At 41.6% G+C, this 19680-nt stretch overlaps 1 protein-coding gene across 7 annotated transcripts in view; it reads left to right on the top strand.

Annotated features, from left to right (window-relative positions):
• The window catches only part of dock4b (dedicator of cytokinesis 4b), a 171982-nt gene that overhangs the window by 25221 nt on the left and 127081 nt on the right, over positions 1-19680 (top strand). For all 7 annotated transcript variants that reach the window (XM_049566555.1, XM_049566558.1, XM_049566557.1 and 4 more), the window contains exon 2: positions 16896-16979. In XM_049566555.1, the coding sequence (XP_049422512.1) occupies positions 16896-16979 (84 nt within the window). The remainder of the gene's footprint in view (positions 1-16895; positions 16980-19680) is intronic.

Below are 19680 nucleotides of genomic sequence, written 5' to 3'. Positions count from 1 at the left end.
GTATGTGAGCAGTACAACATGCTTTTCATCAGATTGGGGTGGGGAAATATTTCTTTAATGAGGTGATAAGCACCAGCTGTCCAGTATGATACGGCAGAATCGACTGGTATGATACCAGCACATTAACACAGTAACACACGCTGAGTGAACAAATGAGAACCATCCTTCACGAACTGAGCTGCACAGCTCCTGCATTGTCCTCAGGCTTTGAAAAAACCCACTTCAAAGTTCAAGGTCTGACTTTTTAATTCAAGAAAGCATGAAAATTACAGCTCTCCTGCACTTCTCGGTGAACTCAGATTGAAGATATGAACATAAAGATACAAAAATAGAACCTAAAATTATAATAATAAGAAAGAATATTTTTTATTTCCTGGGGCATGAATAAATGCTGCCGCACTAGACTTTCCGATAGCCATTCGAAAATATAACAACGTCCTAATCATGTACTTTATTTAGAAGCAAGAGCATCTTAGGATGGATACTCAGATCAAATTTTATTCCACAAGCTGATTATCCAACAACAGGGTGTCTATCAGAGAGATTGGTAGCACCTTATTTATTTCTTCCATGGCATACGGATATATAAAATTATCCAAAGGTCCACTGGTGCAGAAATTCTGCATCTAGAGGATGATGTCTTACATAATCCCACGGAACTTCTTGGATAACTGATCACAGACTGACTTAGCGTGGATTCAGACCAAAAACAGGCCTGTGTTAAAACAAAGCAGGGGGGCTGTGTTGGTGGAGGCGTATTGTTCAAGGCACCAGTAAGACAATGAAATACAATCCAGTGAGTCCAGTTGGAATAACAGATTTAATGTGTTTGATTTTAAGGTGAGAGTTTACCTTAAAATCAAAAATACATATTTTTCCTCTTACTTGTAGTTGTGTTTATCAGTCTGGATTGTTTTTGAGGGAGTGTTGAAGATATCAGCAGTAGAAATGTCTGCCTTCTCTTTAATATAATGGCTCTAGATGGTACTTAGCTTGTGGGGCTGAAAGTACCAAAGAATACATCTGAAAAACTCAACAGCAATGTCACTTTATAGAAATCATGACCCAGGTACTCAAGATAATCCACAGACCTTGTTGTGAGCAGTTTCATGTAGGAACTATTTTCTTTCTACCGAACAAAATCTGCCAACCATATCACAGCGCAGAAGGAAGTGTGCATCCACCGCTAGCTCACCTAGCACCACTGAGCTAGCTAATATTACAGCTCAGCCGAAGAGGATGTCATTAATGTTTACATCTTGCACTGTCATGAGCATGAGCGTATTGTCCATGAGTAGATGCACACTTCCTTTTGCGTGGTGATACAGTTTGCCTGTGTAGTTCAGCAGAAGATAGTTCCTACATGAACCTGCTCTCAACAAGGTCTCTGTATTGTCCTGACTAACTGGGTCATGATTCCTGAAAAGAGACATTGCTGTTGAGTGTTTTTAAATGTATGTTTTGGTACTTTGAGCACCACAAGCCAAGTGCCATCTAGTTCCATTATATTCAAGAGAAGGCAGACATTTCTATGGCTGAAATCTCCAACACTTGGCAACTCACATCAAAACAATCTAGACTGATAAATAGAGTTACAGGTAAGAGGAAAAATATGTATTTTTGATTTTGGAGTGTACTGTCCCTTTAAATGTACTTTTCATATGGATTTGCATCATACAGACCAAGACTGTACTTTAACTACTTTAACTGTCCAAGAAAGGTGAGGGGTGAGCATGAGCCTCCTCCACAGCTTCAGAGCACCCTGCCACAGACCGACCAAGTTCAGTAACTCTGCTGCAGAGATGAACACCATTCCTCCAAAAACTAATCCCTCATTTAGTGTTTTATTGATGGCGGTGGAGAGCGCTGGCTAACCTGGTGGTCCCAGATCTCCCATAGTATTCAGTCAGGTTGAGATGTGATGACTATAAAGCCCATAGGGTATTTTCACATCACTTTCATCAGCATCATCATCATCATCATCAAACTACTGAGTCACCCCTCGTGGCTTGTATGTGAGCATCTGCATTTGTCATGTTTCTCCACTAATTTATTCAAGTTTTTCCTTTTAATTTGTCGTCTGTGTGTGTGTTTGTTTTGGCACTTTACACAAGGCTTGGCTTTGAGAAACCTGCTGTTGCCCTGACAATGTTTCTCCATCTCTCATGTAACTGTTCTTTGCTGTTATCTAACAGGTGGGAGCTTTTTGCTATTTTCTCATCTGTTCCCTTGCTTTAATGTTATTCTTTGCCAGAGCTATACTGAAGTCCAAGCCTTTTATCCAGCAACAAATTAGCTCCCGGTACATTTGTAACAGTGTTTTTTGCACATTCTGTACCTGAAGCTGTCATGGCAGTGAAACGCCTTGGAGCTGATGAATGCATCTGGTTTTCAAGATAAAAAAAGTGAGAAATTATGTAGGTTTCATCATGTACACAGTGTCCAGAGACATGTAAGAAATTGTACATTTAAGGCTTCAATCATTACGTAGAGTACGTAGAGCAACCAACCACAGCCATCCTGTTGTAGCTGCGTAGCAAAATTCACATGTAAATCTTGAAATTCAACTGCATATACAAGTATTAACAGATATTTTCTCCATGTCATGCAGCCCTCTCTTCCTCTCTTTCTTCCCCGTGATTGATTTGATGTGGGCTCAGCTCCCTGATCTCGTCCACACCTCTCTCCACTGGCCCCTCCATCAGTGTTATCATGTTTTAGAGCTGGCAGGGAGCATCTCTCTTCCCCTCAAGCTGCCATACAGTACAGGGGCAAACAAAGTGAAGTGAGATACACAGAAGCTGACAGCTACTTATCTCCCCTGCCTCTGTTTGATTCACTCTCCCTCACTCTTTCTTCTACTCCTCCCTCCTCATCCTGTCTTTTCTATTGTCTCTATGCACCGCATTGTTTGTCAGCCTCACTGTCTGCCTTTACCCAGACTCACTCCTCTTGCTCCCGAGTCAGCACAAATCCCACTTGTGTCTGTACATCTATCGGCTCGAGGCTGTGGCTGTGGGCTACACTACACTGTCTTTCCCATTTTAAGTCTCCTGACAGACACATAACACAAATAAAAATCCAAACTAAGCGGTTGTAGCGCTTTTAGCTGCTTATAAACTCCAATTGATTTCGCTTCACCTTGGAGCAGTGCTTTCCCTTTCTTTCCTCTTTTTATAAAAGCCACACCTTCAGTGTTTGAGCCGGAGCTGCGAGATAAAACCACAGATGCTGTTTTTGGTGGATTTTGTTTCATCACTTTTTCATCATAGTTTCATCATCCTCAATGTGGACCTGACTGCTGTTTGGGTTGCTGTAGCCTGGAGCTAAAACCAGCATGTGTGTGTTAGTTTTTAGTGGTGGGTGAAGGTCTTTTGCTGATGTGATGTCAGAGAGATGTGATGTCAGACTTTGTTTAACAGTGCTGCCGACAGCGGAACATACAGCCTGCCAAATACGCCATAAATCTATGGTTTCAGAATGTATGTGTGTGTGTGTGTGTGTGTGTGTGTGTGTTTGAATGCATCCACAAAGAGCACTTGCTCAGCCCACAGGTACACACGTGTACCTGTTTAGGCTGTTTAGACGGCAATTCTCATTTCTCACGTGTTCACCCTGTTGATTTCCTGTCAGCTCAGGGCGTGCGAGTGTGTTTACATGTGCTACTGCAGCACAAGTGCATAATTTGTTGTAATTTGATTCAAGAGAGCTTGAAGTGCACATAGAGGTCAGTCATACCTCCTCTTCCCTGAAAGAGAGCGGTTGAAGAAAGGATAGGAAGTGAGTCAGAGTGAGAAACAGATTGATGCAGTAGGTTTCATTTGACACTCCCAGATTTAACCGTTATACCTGAGGATAGAAAAGCAGATGTTTGCCGTTTGTCTTTTCTTCTTTTCTGCTCAATCTGTCAGTGAGAGATGCAGCCTACTCTCCACTTACCTATCTCTGTCCCTCTGATTCCATCACTCTCTACTATCTCCCAAACATCTTTTTGTCTTGTATCTTGTATCATCAACCAAACCCACACCCTTCATTTTCCCTCCTCTCCCTCTCTGTATTTTAGCCTTTCTTCCTCCACTCTCCATCTCTCTCTCTGCAGGGTGGGAGGATGTGTAGGCACCAGTGCGGTGTGACTTCAGCTTCTGCCGAAAATCAACACTCCATAAAGGCGCAGCTCCCACCATTTGCATCTGGAGTGTTAGGCATATGAGAGAAAGAGAGTGAGAATAGATGATTTTGTGAGTGAGGTGTCATCTGGTTTGTCTAAAAAAGCCTCAAGTAACTGCAGTATAATAGATAGGATTATTCTGGCCAATCACAGCTCATATTTTTGTAGATTTGGCCACCATTTTATGGTAACATTGTACGTTTGCAGGCAGCTGTTAAGTGAAAAGCTCCAATAAACCCAATGTATGCTATCTGCTAGGACCACACAGCTGAGAGACAACCTTAACAGCTTGCTAGTGAACATAGTGGAGTATTTAGCAGCTAAACAGCGAGTTATGTAACTCAGGAGTTGGTGGAGAACAAAACAGAGCTACAAGGAGAGTAAATATTTATCTTGTGGAGAGAAACATGACTCCAATTGAATGCTAATGTTGCTCTGTATCTGCTAGATATAAGCTACTCTTTGATGAGCACATTCACCATATGAACTACAGGTGGGACAAAATATTGATATGGGAATATATCTTATTATATCCACTTACGATACACTGGCACCAAATAGTTTTGGCGTCTTTTTTTGTGATTATTTTTTGGGGTTATTTATGCCTTTCTTGGATAGGTCAACTAAAGATAGACAGGAAAGGGACAACATGTGGCAAAGGGCCATGGTGCGCTACTAGGCACCCTGTAAACATTAATATTCTTACTGAATCATGCACTTAAGGCACTCTAATGGGATTCCCCCGCCAATTTGACTTACCAGAGTCACCCTATGACTCCTCATGGTGGCGCTTATCAAATGAATGAGGGTAAATTGAATGGAAGTTAACTAACTTGCTGTGAAAAAGAAATCCAATGATGAAAATCAGAAATCAGAGATACCATTATCTTTGAAGTCCATCACAGATGGGACAAACAAAATCGATTACGACGACACAATATGCAAGAACTTTCCTGTGAAGGTGAAGTACATGGGCAAAACAATGAACATGCAGAGCCACCTAGTTTGTCATTGTTCTGATGTCATCTGGGAGAAAACAGCTAATGCTACTATAACTTTAAATTAGCATGTGTTAAAGAGGCCCTAAGCTAACTCTACACACAATTTTTGTATCATCTCAGTTGTCGAATCTGTGAAACTGAAACCACAATGCAGTGAATAAATGCATAACACCTGATTTCTGCCTTTTTTAGGGATATCTTTCTTTTTCAATTACACAGACATCATGATGTATCATAGTAATAATAATATATTTTATTTAAAAGGCGCCGTTCAAAACAGCCAAGGTCACCGTATGGAGCATAAAATAGCATAGATGGTTCATGTCTTGCAGTTGTCCCCTGAAAGCTGGAGATTCATTTCATCGGTCAGAGACTCCTCGGTCGTTGGAGGTTCCTTCAAATGAAGAAGTCCTTTTTCTTTTCTTTTTTTGTCAGTCAGTGTGCAGTGTACTTCTGGGGTCGTATTGGTCCCCAGATTTAGCTGCAGAGTGAGTGCTTCTCGCTTTTATGCTGCTCTTCAGTACAGGAAGTTATGGACACGGAGGCAGCTGCCCGGAGGAAGGGAGGCTTTGCCCCGTCTGGCTCTGAATTATGTTATCTTCTTCCTTCTGCTTAGACGTTGTGAATTTATAGCTCACAGCCACTTAGTACGACACAGTCTCTGGCTTTTAGTTTGATTTCTAGTGTCTGCAAAAAATGTTGTTGCACATTTCTGATCAGTCATTACAGATACAGATCGTTGCGATTAGCCAGTACAGCCTTACTTGCGTACTTACTATGTTTGATACCATTGTTATTGTGGGCAATGTATTGTGATAGTATCGTATCATGAGTTACTTTGTGGTTCCCACCCTACTATCAACACTAAAGATGTGTCAATGTTGTGTTTAGAATTAGTTGTACATCCCCCAAGTGGCCTAAAAACCAATTACTGTAGCTTTGAAGACATACCATACCTGATGAAGATGATGAATTTTCTTTTACACTTCACTTGTTTGCTGCTTTTCGGAGTGTATATCTTTACAGACATTAAAACACTGTAGTTGAGTGATAGTGGCACCTCAGCAGGCTTCCTCCTGTCCTCCAGGGAGAGCTGGCATCAGACCACTCCGCAATGAAATCTGAGCTGGTTGTTTTTTTGGCAAGAATGCCATTCAACCCAGTCACAGGAAGTGTCCCTTATGTCATCATGCACCTCATTAGCTGTGACTAGATATCCTGAGGTATAAAAGAAGTGAAGTACAGGAAAGTGATATGGGATTAGAGAGGAGGATTGTGATAAAGATGACACAAGTCTTTTTTAGTTGCTTAAGAAATTGTAATAGTCACTGCGTGATACAGAGGAGCGAGAAAATGACAAATTTATGCAGGTGAGATAAAACCACCCAAGAGGATTATAATAATCATCTCATCTCAACTTTGGCATCAGTGGGCTATCTAATGCATCCACTTAGCTAGCTTTAAAAACCACACACACGCACACACATAGAGTCAGATTAATGTCTGGGAATGAGGTGAGGTTTAGTGCGCTGACCTATATTTCTATTTAATCTGAGTCATTTATGATTTCTCCCGCTCAGGCCAGTGGGACAGACTGAATGTTGTTCTCTGTTTCCATGCTCTTTATGACCGGGGCAAAAGCTGGGGTTACCTGAGCGGGTAATAATGCTAATGTAAAAGCTCATAAAAAAAAGTGTGTTGTTACTTTTTTCCAATTGAAATGTGTTCTGTGCTTTATGTAGAAAAAGTAAATTGACAAACTCAGTGTGTTTAAAGAAGTATTTCACTGCTGGAAAGATGGTCTCCTTATAAAACTTGGCTGACCATGCAGTAGAAAGAAGCAAATACTTTTAAAATAGGTCCTACCTGATCAGAGAAAACAGAGAAACCGATTCAGTCAACTTACCACCTGCACATCGGCAATGGCTGATATTCACCTTGTTGACTGCCATCGGCCTGTCAGCAAATAAGATGACATTCACCGACGGCAGTGGGTGATGTTTTTCTGTTGTGTTACATCAATTTTGGGCAGCCAAAATCTTAAATAAGCAAGCAGGTACTTGAAGAATACAATGCCTGTTGGGATGGAATCTATGATGTCACTGTTGTGTGATGAGATGGCTAACAGCAGTGGTTGTCTCGGTGTCACAAGGACGAAAAGAGATCTTCTCTGGGACTCCATCAGGACAAAAGGACACAGTAAACTCACTATCACTATCGATGCATCCTATTGCTTCCCTGGGTAATGCTTCAGTGTGAATAACAAGCAGCGTTGAAATCGGCAGGACGAGAGCTAGTTAACATTAGTTGTTAGCGGAGGTTGCAATGAGTTTCATTATGATATGTTCAAGCCCTATTCAGTAAAAATGAGTACTGGGCAAAGCTAAATTATAACTTTCTAATAATGTGTTGAATGTAATCTTGTAAAATGTAGTTTTGGCAAGCTTAAGAACAATATAAAAACATTGCTTTCGGCTATCGGCCAAATAGTTATTGTAAACATCGGTATTGGCCTAGAATATCAAAATTGGCTCATTCTAAGAAAAAGAACTGTGGCTTTTGCTTTTGATCAAAAGGTAGAAAACCTACAACTACCAGAATGCACTGCCCCACACTGGACCAATAAACACTACTCGTGATGGGTGACGTAATGGGAGTTTGTCTGTTTTGACACAGGAAACAATATGGTAGTCGGTCAGTAACAGCTGATTCAGAATTACAATTAATTAAACAGTAAGCTGAAATATGTTTTTGAAAACATAATAGGTAAGAAATAGTCAACACAGTAACAGAATCGTCACACTGTTTGATCTCAGTATATTTAGCCTCCGTTTTTACAATACAGGAAACAGTATGGTGCCACTTCCTGTTTGCAGATTTTCATATTACAGCCAAACAGTGCACTAAAATATGTTTCTGAATACATTTTAGGCAAGAAATAGGCAATTTAGTCACAGAATCTTGGTTTATAGTTGATCAGCACTGCCTAGTTTTACGGTCTGATAAGACTTTGGTCTGAGTTTGAGAGAGAGAAAGAGGAGTGGCTCTCTCTTGATCTGCATCTATACCCTTTGCGTTTGTTGTGGTGGGCATACGAAAATACTGAAGAATGGAAGTACAATCTGTCGTTCAATGTACAGCATTAGAGCCATCAAAAAATTTGAGCAGGGAGATCTGGATGCTGTTAAGATGGAGGGAAGTTGACCACAGTTCATTTACACATACTACCCACATTGTTATGACACAAAGCTGGTTGAGCACCTACAAAGTATCCCTTAAGTAAGTGTCTGACTGTGTCACCTGTACAGCTTCTATTTATTTTTGAGCTCTTTCATGCATCAAATACAGTTGGTATAAAATATCAAAAACTGAGGCAGTGCTGAAATGATACTGAGCCCTGAGCTCCACTTTTTGTCACACAGCCATCTCAGAAAAGTAATAACATTCCTCACACAACTCTGCTTTGAGAGCTTCTGCTCCAGCAGCGTGATTTGAGCAAAGGGTTATTGTTGCTAGTGAGCGGTTTTGTGATGGCAGTTAGGTTGCTATCTCCACACACACAAAGGCAGCGAAAGGAACCTGGCGGCCGGCAATGGAGAAGGCGAAATGAAAGCCGTTCCTCCTGGGTGATTCCGTCGGCCCCGGCTTTTGTCTGCGCTGCCTATCAGACCTCTACGTCTGCACACGTGTGTTTTTGTCTGTCTCTGCGTGCACCAACTGCCAAGTTGAGTTCTGTTCAAGGCCTTCTCAGCGTCGTGACTTTCAGCCGTCTGCCTACTCTCTTCCCCCGCTGCCGACCCCCGTCGATTCCCCTGCTTTAAAATGCATGATGCTGCTTTCCCGGCAATCCAAGCTCAACCAGAGAAATCACCCCTTTTTTTTTTTTTTGCAGATGCACACGAGTGCACACGCGCACTGACTTAATCTGTCTCCCGCTCACACTAAAGCTGTCAGATACCTCTCCTACTCTGTCACACTCGTGAATTTGTGTGTGTTTGTGCTTGCAAGCGTGCCTCTTATGCATAAACACGTCTTTTTGGTTTTCTTAGTGCACACGATCCCTGAGCAAGTCCTTGTGTCTTGTTAACCACATTCACAGACTCACTGCCTTGAATCCATGAGGCGGTGGGACACTTACAGTGTTTTGACATGACGTGGAGGCATTTTAGCCCCGTTTACCTCACCACATTGAAAGATAAATGCCTGAAGCCTTTGGTTAAGAACACAGTGTTCATGAAGTTGGCTAAGACAAAACATAGCTGAGCTGGTTTTGGTCTGAGGAGGAATGTTTCAGTCACATTGCTGGAAGAAAGGGCACTTTTGGTTTGGCAAATGCAGTTCTGACAGTGTTATGCTTTTGGATGGTGGACGTGCAGAATATGCGGCATGAGGAAGCAAAGAGGTTTATTGGTGTAGTAAACTTTCAGTTCTGTGTGTTAGGTGCTTTTTAAAAGAGTTCATCTTGTAAATGTGCAAGAAACAGGATGAGAACTAGCATTGCTTCTCCATTCTAGACATCATTCATCTTCCCTTCTTCGAAATTAAACTCTTTTTTTCCCCCTCACAAACGTGTGTGTGTGTGTGTGTGTGTGTGTTTCATAATGCTCACACGTGTAATTCCCACGCACAAATTAGATATTCATGATCCTTACTTTTGGCAGCAATGGAGGCCATTGGAGCACCACCAGTTGCTGTGTTGTCAAATTAGCATATTAATGATATAAATGCTGTATAATTAACATGTGGGAGGGGATTACGCACGTGAATCATTGTCAGATCAGTCAGGGAGAAGAAAGGGTCAGGCTAATGAGGTTAAAAGGCATATTAACTAGTGCTTGAATAAAATTTACTTTGTGATGTAGTGCAGAAAAGCTGGTAAAAGCCGAGGGCTGTGAGACAGAAATCGGTGGCTTCTTCACACGTCTTTTATGTTTTCTTTTTTTTTTACTTTTATGGTGAAATCTGTGTAAAATTGAGTCTAGCAGCAACATAATATCGAGCTTTGATCACTGGCAGTATACCTGCCTCATTCAGTCGTCGCTTTTTTTTTTTTTGCCGAAGGAGGAGCGCTGGTCTTTTTACTCTGGGCCTATGGCAGTGTTTGTTCTTCTAAGGGGCTTAGACGGAGGGAAGAGCAAACCAAATGTAACATGGTTTGACAGGCCTTGACTCCAAGTGGCAGCCTAAAACACATGCAAGTCTAATCCGAGAACAGTCGGCTTTCTAGGGATCTGGACTTGCACAGCAGTATGCTCTAGCGAACACACAAAATGTCCTAATGGATTAAAGCGAGGTGAAAGTGCATTAAAGGGATCGAAATGTGACCTCTGACTTCAGGAGCCCATGTGGACACAGCCGCTGTCAGTTACTGAATAGATAATTGGCGTTCAGTGCAACTTTGTGTGATCAAATATGTGAGTTAGGTCTGCAGAAAATGATGACTTTAATTATTGATGAAGCTGTCAATCGTTTTTTAATAATTGATTATCAAATTATGTCAACTCAAGTTCCCAAAACGCCCAAGGTGACATTTTCAGATGCTTTGTTTTGTCTCACAGACAGACCAAAAGTCAAACATATTCAAATTAATGGATCACCAAAGTGATTACAGTTCATCCTGGGAGGGGAAACCTGTGTACCATTTTCATGGCAATCCATCCAGTAGTTGTTGAGACATTAGTAAACATGTTGACACACTGCCCCGAGACCCAAAGGCGTACAAGGTGACAGTAGGATGGGTCATGCCTTCACAACAACACAAAGAGCCGATCAGATGACGTGAAACACGCAAGACAATTTCTCTACGCATTGCTGAAATAGCTCCACTGGTCAGACGGCATGTATAGCAGTTCCTTCTCGCCTTTTTTTTCCTCTGAGCCTGGAAACGGAGTGTGGATTAGGGGAGACCAGGGGCTATTGTAACATTTTTGGTTCTGATGTCATTATTAAAAACCTCTTGAGCTATTTAATACATGTTTTTATGAAGGTGACTTGTATCTGTGTTCTCCTTGTTTCCAGTGATCAGTTGTTTTTACTAGCAATGTTAGAGTAACAGTATGGATCGAAACAGTAGATGTCAAATTGTACATCTCCTCCCACCTGCAGGAGTGATGTTAATAGCATGTGGGGTACAGGATGCATTCTATTAAACCTAATTCAACATCTACAACTGTGTACAAATATGTGTCTGAAGCCGTTCCCTTGTCAGCGGAGATGCTAAATATAATTGCTAAATATATAGCATCAGTGGTGCATAATAAAACTCACACACTTGTGCACTGCTGCTGGAAAACATCCAAGGGGAAGCACTGTGACACCGCTCTTATCAGTGAATATAATTTTGACCTTTTCACCTTGTTCCAAGTTTCATCATGTTCTCTCAGTATCTGTCTCTTTATGACCTTCACATGAGCTGAGAATCCCAAAGTGACATCCTCAAGTGTTGCTTGTGTTGATGGGTGCTGCCATGTTAGCCCCGTGAAGACCCACTGACACACTGCATCAGCGTTACACTACCAGCTCTCCACCAGAGACCCTCTGAATTTAATTTTAGTGTCTGTATTTGCTCTCTGTTCCTCTCTTGATGCATTTGTCAGTTTGGATCCCCTCGTCTCTCTTGTTTCCTCTTGAGAAGACTGACAACATAGTTTTTCCCTGCTTCTGTCTGTTCTCTGTTGTGTCTGTGTTTGTTTATCCATGTGTGCATGGCTCTTCCAGACTGCCATCCTTTTGTAATGTCTGGTTTGGGAGATGATAGGCTGGTCAAGAATAGCCGCGTCCTTGCCCTGACCCAGTGGGCCAGTGTCACATAGAATCAGGCTGAGTGTTTGGGTGTGTCAGAAAGGATCACTTTGCCTTTTGGTGGCTGAAATGCTGCTCATTGGAGGCCATCTGGAAACTGGGTATAACAGGCTCAGTAGACAGGCAGTGTTTGAGAGTGTTTATTTCATATCTGGGCATCAGCTGGTCTGCTTTTCTTCAATTTATGCAATTTAATATCAATGCACCAGTGGCATCCACTTAGACTTGCTTTATTTGTGTGTGTGCCGTGTGTATGCATCCGTCCGTTTATAGGATTTCCCCCTTGCTATGCCTGTGTTTGAGCTCTGCAGCAGCCATGTGGTCGAACAGCAATGAATGGCATCTTTCCTTCCATTTGTATTCACTGTTCTCTTCTTGCAGTATAATAGTACAGAACCCGCAATTGCCTGCAAGTGGGATGACACAACAACAAATCAATTCCCTCAAGTGTAAGCACCTTTGCTGTCTCCGCAGTGCATCATTTGGTGGTTAGCTAGCCCAGACAGTTGACAGACAAACAGTCTGAGGCAGACGGATGACAGGCAGCTAGAGACAGACGGACAGACAGCAGCTGGCTTGTGGATCGACAGGCAGGAAGCTTTTATTTCACAAGAGAGAGAGAAGGAAAAAAAAGGCGACTTGAAACTGAATAATTCAGTCGACTGCAGCTGGGAAAGTCACTTGGATAATTCATGCATTGGGCACACTTTGTGAGTGTGAGTGTGTTTACTGTGATTTCCTCTGTGTGTGCATGTGTGTATGCGAGTGATTGGGCTTTGAATGAATTACAAAAAAGTAGGCAAGTTTCGGGTTTCTCTGCGTGTGTGCGCGCAACAGTCGGCCTTTGAATGAATTACAAAGTCAGATGTGCGCTTGTGACAAATCCCCTGTAAAGACAGTGTTTCTGCAGCTCGGGGGCTAACAAGGAATTGGTGAAGCTTCAGCATAAAATGCAGGACACCGACTAACACAGACACACACACACAGAGTTACAGACAGCACAGAGTGTTGATCTCAGTGTCAACATGAGAGAGTGGGTGGATGGGTAATTCAGCTGAATCCTCTCTTGGGTAGTGGGGTAGTGGGCTAATCTGCCAGCAAAATAAATATTAGCATAAAAACTTAAACACCTCTGGCAGCCAACCTCTGATCTGTGCAGCTTGGTCTATTAGTGAAATTCATCTTGTTTACTTTTTGACAATTTTTATAAAAAAAAAAAGTACCCACATTTTCAGATGGTATGACCACTTTTTATCAGTTTTTGATTTTCAAAACAAATACTGATGAATTATTGGATTTTTAAAACATTAAAAGACAAACGTAATCCATTAGTGAGCCATCTCAAATAAGTTTTTGCGACTTTCTGGATTTAGTAAACGGTAAATGAGTGTGCCGTTATGCGTTCAACAGCCCTTGAAACATAACCTGTGTGTTTACCGTGTTTGTACTCTAGTCCTCTAGGTGCAACTCACTGTGTCTTTAAATTGGGCCGGATTAAATACAATCCCTCTCCAGCGGGCTGGAATTCGCTCAGAGCTGTTTGGACGGTGCGTTCAGGTACACTGGACGAGCCCCAGAAGGCAGAAGAAATGAAATTCTCTCTAAACACTTTAGCTGTAGCGGGATCCCTCTCAGTTCTGCATGGCAGGGACTCTTGTTAGATGTTTCCACTCCAAATCCCAGTAAAGCTGTCTTTTTCCTCTGTGTGTGTGTGTCCATGTGTGAATGCATGTCTGTGTGCGCTCACATACATCGCTGTTTGAATAGGACACTTGTGTGAATTTGCTGCCTGTGTAAGAGTGTGTACAGTTTGACGTTTGTACAGTTTGTGTTTGTGGCTGGATCTGTCAGCGTTTGTATTTCTGTATCTGTCTGAACATCTGTGTGCAGTGGTTGACATATATGTGTGTGTACAGGTTTGAGGGTGTGGGTTAATTTATATGTGTATGTGTGTGTGTGTGTGTGTGTGTGTGTGTGTGTGTCAGGCTGCAGCAAGCGAGTCAGCCGGATACAGCTCTGTTGCAAAGAGCTGGTTGAAGAACTGTCAACTGACGCTCACTGCTGATGGCTATTACACTCTGACAGCACAAAGTACCATTTACTGCTAATAGACCATCAGCGTCTCTCTGTTCTGACTTATTCTACGTTATCGTCCACACTTTATTTCAATATTGCTTAAAAAAATGTACAAACTAAAAGCTCAACACAATGTGTTCATTATATCATTATCTCAAAACAGTATCCAGACTCATTTGATGAAGAATTCTCTATTTCTTGACAGTGTTTCCAGTTCTCTGTGCTTGCTTTGCTTGATGTTAAACTTTGCCTTTACATGCATAATTTCTCTCTTTTTCTCCGTACTTCTACTTAAAGGCGTACTCTGTGATTTTAGTATGGCATTTTGTTAAGGCAGGGGGACTCACAAAAAACACATTACTGCTACAGATGCTGACATATCTTGTTTTCTTGTCCCTTGTGTGGTTCAAGCCTGAAAAACCCTGGATCACTTCCTCAAAATGCAGCTCTGTTAGTTCCTATTATCAGATCCACCATACCTGTTGAATAGCCACATCTTGCAACCTCACAAGCACAGTTTGTAACAGAGGCTTTCTGTTGAAGGGTATGTAGACTCGAAATGAAACAGTGGTTTCTTGGTAGAAATTAAAAACGATCCAAATGATCCGATAAGCGCCACAGGGGGAATTATTTTCAAGCGTTGTCAAGCAGTGCGCCAGAACCATTTAGGAGTATTAACAACAATAGCAACTGCTATAGATAGTTAAGATCTAAGCGTCTTCTCAGTATTGCCTGACATTGTGGTTTGTTTTACCTCACTCCGCTTCACTTTTATAATCCCAGCAAACCAGGTATGTTGGCATGGTTAAGCCTCAGTGTGGACTTAAAATAATGTTAGATTCAGGCAGGTATGTTGGTCACTAGTGATTGTTAAGAGAATATCAATGCCAAACTGAAAACGGAAACGGAGTGTAACAAGGTAATATTTGTGTCTGATATCAGGTAAATCACCAGAGGTTATTTTTGTCAGGTGCCTCTCGCGTAAAGGTGCTTGTTTTTACCATTGACAGGCTCAGATTTTTATTATAAGTGTCTGACATCATTACGGAAAGAACCCTACAGAGAAACAAAACATTTTTCTTTACTTTTTGATTGATCCGGTCTGTTTGTTGTGACCAAGTCTTGCTCAAAGAGAAGTCTTGATTTGAAGTCCTGAAAGTTGAGTAGTTGCAGGCAACAATAACAAACCGACCTGATCAAGTGAAAGGTAAAGTCAAATGTTTTATTTCTCTGTAGGGTCCTTTACATAATGTTGTCAGACACTTATACTAACAATCAGAGCCTGTCAGTGGCAAAAACAATCACTTCTGGTTCAGGCTGGGTATCATTTAAGAAATTACGATGCTAGTACCCTTACAGAGATCTTGATACCAGTGGAGAACTGCATTTGATACCTACATCATTCGATACCCAACATGTGAATGGAAGCATTCATTTGCGTAAAACACCTTCAAAAGCTTGTAGACGGGCGTAGGACGAAATTATCCATAGATGAAGGAAAGAGAATTCCCGCACACTGTTCTAACGTCAGATGAAGTTCATCTGATGAAGGTCTGATGACCGAAATGTTGTTTGCTAAATAAAGTTTATTGCAACTTATAATATAGTGTGTGGGAATTCTCTTTCCTACAGCATTCAGTAGTGTAAAAATGTCACCAGGCATGTAGCATAGCCAAACATTTTGGTGGTGTCTCGGCACGCTGAACTGCCAACTACTGACTTCACCAAACCACAGACTGTTTGGGTTGTAGCTGCTGAAGACATGGTGATTGGCTGGGAGCAAAACCATACAAATAGTCATGTTTTTCTCGATCTGGGTACAAAAAAGATGGAATGCAGGTATTGTTTGACTGAAGAAAGTTATAAAGTACTGATAGCCATCCCTACTTTAAGGGGACGGACATTGAATGTGTACTATTGCCCCAAAGATTTACATTGCAGGCCATTTCACAGAGCTCTGCTGGCTGCAGCGCTCTTGCTCATTTCCCGACCAATTTCAAAAATTATTGTTCTCAGTAGTCATTTCAACACAAAAACATGGAAAAATCCAGTCCAGGCTGAAAAATACAGAAGCTTCTCTTAAAGTCCATCCCTACATCTGCTCTCCATCTGTTTTGATTCGATTTGGAAAGTAAAAAACATGTAAAAACTCGCGAGTTCTGTCTGAATATTTGACCCCTGGAGGATAACACAATTCCTTTGCCCTTGTACGTCCACTCTCAAAGCTTTCATCATATAAACAGTATCAGTAAGGGGCCATGTCAGATCTGTAGAACTTGGTAGAGATGTTATTTTACCACCTGTACGTGTCTCTGAGGTCGCCCGCTGGGTAGTCTCTCAGTAGGGAAAGAAATCACTACGGTAAACAGTCCAAGGTGAAGCAAAACACAGGCTGCTCCTTCTATCTGTGCATCATGCAAAATGATTTATGACCCCTGAGTGTTGAGGACTGAGTGGGTGGTGTGTTGCATTACTGCAAATGTGCCCATGTTCAGGTTGCTGTAACCGTCCTTCCAGACCTTCCGAAAATCAATGTTTTCATTCTTTCTCTTTATGCATGCATTTCAATTTTTTTGTATGACACAGAATGTATTTATGTAAGTTTGTTTTGCGTATTACTATTTTGAGTTTAAGCACAAATACAGAGATGTTTTATTATTTATATAAGCTTTGATTTTATTTCACCTACACAGATTATCGATCGCACCTCCTCTCTCTTTGTGATACTTTTTCAGCCTTTTGTTTCGTACGGCTTTGCTCATGTCTTTGAACCATTTTCCAACTCTGCATAACCAAGCTCAAATGTTAAAATAATTCATGTGGGTGTCTGTGTCTCTTTTTCCCTTCAGTGCTGGCCAGTTTCCGAGGGACTGTTCAGCATGGCCTCCCGCTGGAAATCGGAGACACGGTGCAGATCCTGGAGAAATGTGAAGGTACGGTGCACATGGTACACAATTAACGAGTGTGAATTATTTCCAAATTAGCTGCTTTCTGTGAGAATGAATCAAACAGAATAGCACGTGTCAGGAAAACAATTGCTTTTGCTTGAGTAGCGAAGCGAACACATGCACTGGAACACTTCCTCTTTTCATTTCATTTATACATCATGTAAATCCACTTGAAAGCTGTTACTCTTGGATTTACCTTATTAAATCTGTCACAAATAATTGGTAAACGCATGCACACACTCTCATACTGGTGCACATATTTATGCATGCAACCATAAACAGGTCCACAAACACACATTACTGCAGTGATTTGCACAATCACACGCACACATGCAAGGACACTTAGATTTGTTGGTTGATCAAGTAAAGAAGATAACCTGCGGAATATCAAACTTCTCATGTATTTTTGAGGGAAATCAGTGTGCAGTGAGTGCACGAATTGAGCAGCATCGTGTCTGTGATGACTGCCTGTGGAAATTCATGTTTGCTACTGTTTCCTGCACCACAGACTGGCTGCTTTTCCCGCCTTCCTGCCCACGCTGAGTCTGTTTTTCTCCTCTACTTGCTCTCTCTGCAACGCTGTCACTTTTGCAGTCTGTAATATGATTTTCATCCTCTTTTTTGCTCTGTATTCTCTTTCCCCGCCTCTGTTTTAATTACCAGAATGATATGAAATCATCTAACCACAGCCAAGCCACACTCTTATGCACACCTTAACACAAATAAACAGCCACACACAAACGCATACACACCTCCCTCTTCCGGAGCTCTTAACACACTCACTTCCTGTTGGGAGACACGCTCGTGCACAGAGAGTCAGCCAGTCAGCCAGTCGAGCAGTCAGTCGTGCAGCCAGTCAGCCAGCCAGCCAAAGGGGTTGTGATATTGCGGTAAAAGGCCCAGAGGAAGTAGACAATAGCACAGCCAGCGGAATGCTTGGCCCAAATGGGAGGAACAAAATCAAAATCCTGCCAGCAGCGAGGAGGCTGAGAGACGGGCTGCTGACAGCGGAGGAGACAGACTAATGGGTCTGCCTCATGTTGATACTGTTGACACTTCAAAACACAGGAGCTTATCGCGTGGAAGTGTCTTTGCTGACATGTGGCTCCTGTCTGTGAAGGCACCGCCTCAGTAATTGATTTTTGACTTGGCACGTCAGTGGCTCTTTTTTGAACTTTTGTTAAGTTCCTGACAGCAGTGAATACATTTGCAGTGTACAGTTTGTAGTTGAAATGATGTGAAACAGCGGCTCCCAACCTGTTTAATCTAATGTGCACCCACAGCTCTGTCAGATGAGCCCAAGTACCCCATCATAGACACTTAATGTGTCATGTTCCACATCTCAAATGATTTTACAGTAGACGTTAGTTAAACTCACATAAAAGTGGATATTGTTACAGTAACGTTTAGGGCTTTACCGTCTTTTTTTTTTTTTTTTTTTTTTGATATTAGCTTCTATTAAAATTTTTTGAATGAAGCTTTAAATGTCTGTGGTCATATTTTATTTAAAAAAATCTTTGAACAAAATCCTCAGTTTGAGTAAAGTTATTCATTGAATAAAATGGGTCTCTTTTTATTAAATCAACTTTGTTTAATCAGTAAATGTAATATATGGTGCTGTTAGATTGTTGTTAGACCGCCCTGTTAATACAGGTGCATGCCTACGTTAGCATTTTTCCACTAACATGGAACTGGTTATGTTCCGGTTACCTAATTTTGAACTGTTATGAAGCATTTCGACCAAAATAAATTGGTTCAGAACCTGAAAAGTTGTTTCTCAGCTGGAGCCAAAAAATAGCAAGTGGTCCTTGAGCTGAAGTACAAACCATGACGACACCAGTGAATGTGTCATATTCAGTAGGTTGGAAAGGATGGAGAAGGCGACAATGGAGAAGTCAAGTAGGAAACTGTCAGAAAACAAAACAACGTGCAGTGGTCTCATTATTAGTTGGTCCATGCTTGTTTTTTGAGTAAAAACAAATGTCTTTAATAACAGAACAAAAGTTCGCAATTAACCAGTGTAATCCGCGATATTGCTACTACTGTTTACTTATGTTGTGCATCAGCAAGGCATCCCATTGATGACACATTCTTGATTACAGTGATTCTGCTCAAACCTGGGGCGGCACGGTGGTGTAGTAGCTAGTACTGTCGCCTCACAACAAGAGGGTTCCTGGTTCATTAGGGAGCCCCTCTGTGCGGAGTTTGCATGTTCTCCCCGTGTCAGCGTGGGTTTTCTCTGAGTACTCCAGCTTCCTCCCACAGTACAAAGACATGCAGGTTAACTGGTGACTCTAAATTGGCCGTAGGCGTGAATGTGAGCGTGAATGGTTGTCTGTCTCTATGTGTCAGCCCTGTGATAGTCTGGCGACCTGTCCAAGGTGTACCCTGCCTCTCGCCCAATGTCAGCTGGGATAGGCTTTGGATAGTTTTGTACATCAACAAACATGAATCAAAGCAGAATATTTTATCACATGAAAACATATTGAGAGTCTTGGAAATGACTTCATTTTTCTTTTTTCAATAAATGTTGACTTTTGGACTTTACAATGCTCTGAAGTTATTAGAAATGTTTGGATAGTACCACTCAGAAACAGTCTTTCGCAGCCACCACTGGAATCTAGTTTTACAAATAATAGAATACTAATAATGATAGTGTAGCCTAAAACTTATCTGAAACTGCGCA

Source organism: Epinephelus fuscoguttatus, linkage group LG22 (assembly GCF_011397635.1).
Source record: "Epinephelus fuscoguttatus linkage group LG22, E.fuscoguttatus.final_Chr_v1".
Classification (NCBI taxonomy): domain Eukaryota; kingdom Metazoa; phylum Chordata; class Actinopteri; order Perciformes; family Serranidae; genus Epinephelus; species Epinephelus fuscoguttatus.
This window is presented reverse-complemented; position numbering and strand designations above follow the sequence as displayed.